We start from the raw sequence: 2,393 nt of genomic DNA, 5'->3' as shown, positions 1-2,393 counted from the left end.
CACATTAAATACTTTATAATGTAAATATACTTCTTATATTACTTAGAGTCTATGAACTTTAAATATATTTCAGTACAAACATGTCACTTATTATTTTGAAAAATAAACGTGTAGAGCTACATCATAACTAATTGCTAATCATAAAAAAAGTTATATACAAAAGTTGAATTAAATGTTGTGAAGATGACAAGCATTAGAATAATTTCTTTTTATAATTATGATAACATTTAAAATTAATTTCTGTAGTTATTTACCATAGTTGTCCTAGTTCGTGATTTGTCATAAAACAATCAAATATTTACATAAAAATATGTACATTTCTCTATGTTATCACTATCTAATCATTACATTTTATTTTCAGTTTTGCAATCAGATACACCAACTGATACAAAATCATGTATGAAAGCGAGACATACATTGGGTTTATTAGGATTTTTAGGGTTTGCTCTTGTATATGCTATGAGAGTGAATTTATCTGTAGCTATTGTTTCAATGGTTAATCAAACAGCAGTGCCACATAGTGATGATAATAGCACCATAGACGTTTGTCTTAATGACAATCCTATTAATGGAACATTTACACCAGTGAGTTTTCTGAATGTTTTATAATATTTAAGTCAATATTAATTACAATGTTTGAATACATCAAGAATTTTTTTATTTGTATTAATGTTAATATTTCTATATATAATATAACAAGTAAAATGATTGGAAACAATATAAGTAAAATATATTGAACTTTTTATAATGAATATTCAGGTATGGTTTGTGTTATAATATATTCTATATGTACAATACCAATACAGATCAAATGTCAATATTAGTCATGCTTTGTTATCACATTATGTGTGCAAACTTATCACTATATACAGACATTACATGCATTAACGCCTACTTCCTTTGCCTTTATTTTTTTAATATTTACTAAGATAAAAAATCTTGATACTATTATTTTTTTTTATTTTGGAAACAAGATTTGTTTTTAGTTACTTAATGTAAAAAAGTTAATAGTGCTTTTCTTTGTATATGATTAAAAATTATCATTCAATCCTAATAAGAGTAATTAATTGGTACTGAAAATTAATGTAAATTTCTAAAGAGTGCAGGAGAATTTAATTGGGATGAAAAAACACAAGGTGTTATATTGGGTGCTTTTTTCCTTGGTTATGTAACTACAAATGTCCCAGGTGGTAGAATGGCAGAAAAATTTGGTGGAAAGTTAATATATGGATTAGGAGTATTTTTGACTGCAGTTCTTACTGTAATTAGCCCCTTTGCAGCATATGCAGGATTGATACCATTTTTAGCTGTACGAGTGGCAGAAGGATTTACAGAGGTAACATTTTCTTTATTTATATATATACATTTATTAAAATAACTTATTGTTTTCTAAATAGGGTGTTACATTTCCTGCTATGTATAGTATGGTAGCACACTGGATACCTCCTTTGGAAAGAAACAAATTTGCTGCTGTAGTATATGCAGGTAGTTTCTTCTTTTTTAGTAATATAATAAATTTTATTTATCATATTCACTTTCATATAGGTACAAACTTTGGAACTATTATATCCTTACCAATGAGTGGATGGCTGTGTTCATTAGAACTTTGGGGTGGGTGGCCCCTTGCATTTTATTTATTTGGAGGTCTTGGCATTATATGGTATGCATTTTGGTTGATTTTTGTATTTGATACACCTGCGCAACATACAAAAATTGATCCTCTTGAAAGAGCATACATTGAGAGTACTGTGGAAAAGGAAGATGAGGTTTATTTCAATTTTATATTAAATTAAATATGTATCCCCCTTTCCATTGATTAAAATTTTTATTTTGTTAAAAAATAGGACAATGACCCAGGATTTCCTTGGTTATCAGTATTTACATCATTGCCAATGTGGGCTATAACTATTACACAATGTGGACAGTCATGGGCATTTTATACTCTTTTGACAGAATTACCAACATATATGGGCAAAATTTTGCATTTTGATGTACAACAAGATTCATTTCTTTCAGCACTGCCTTATTTAACTTCTTGGTTAGTCGGACTTGGTATTTCAAGTTTCGCAGATGCCCTCCTTGCCAGTCAGCTTTTATCTCCTTTAGCATCATTTAAGTTATGGAACACAGTGGCTACGTTAGGACCCAGTCTCAGTTTTATTGGCGCTATTTGGGCTGAGTGTGATAGTGTTATGGTTATGATAATGCTCGCTGGCTTAGGATCTCTACAGGGTGCAATGTACGCAGGAAATCAAATGAATCACATTGCTTTAGCACCACGATATGCGGGAACTCTTTATGGACTTACAAATGCTGCAGCAAATGCTTGTGGATTTTTAGCACCATATATTATTGGAAGAATAGTCCAAGGACATGTTAGTATAATAAAATAA

General features: G+C 29.8%; 1 protein-coding gene across 1 annotated transcript in view; it reads left to right on the top strand.

The window, feature by feature from the left end:
• Positions 1-2,393, top strand: part of LOC108578154 (sialin-like) — a 3,162-nt gene extending 769 nt beyond the window's left edge. The window contains exons 2-6 of the mRNA XM_017941430.1: positions 362-585; positions 1,100-1,336; positions 1,398-1,485; positions 1,546-1,766; positions 1,845-2,393. Coding sequence (XP_017796919.1) covers positions 362-585; positions 1,100-1,336; positions 1,398-1,485; positions 1,546-1,766; positions 1,845-2,393 — 1,319 coding nt within the window. The remainder of the gene's footprint in view (positions 1-361; positions 586-1,099; positions 1,337-1,397; positions 1,486-1,545; positions 1,767-1,844) is intronic.

This window comes from Habropoda laboriosa, unplaced genomic scaffold (genome assembly GCF_001263275.1).
Source record: "Habropoda laboriosa isolate 0110345459 unplaced genomic scaffold, ASM126327v1 scaffold1329, whole genome shotgun sequence".
In the NCBI taxonomy this organism is placed as follows: domain Eukaryota; kingdom Metazoa; phylum Arthropoda; class Insecta; order Hymenoptera; family Apidae; genus Habropoda; species Habropoda laboriosa.
Note: the sequence above shows the minus strand (reverse complement) of the source record. Positions and strands in the feature narration are given on the sequence as shown.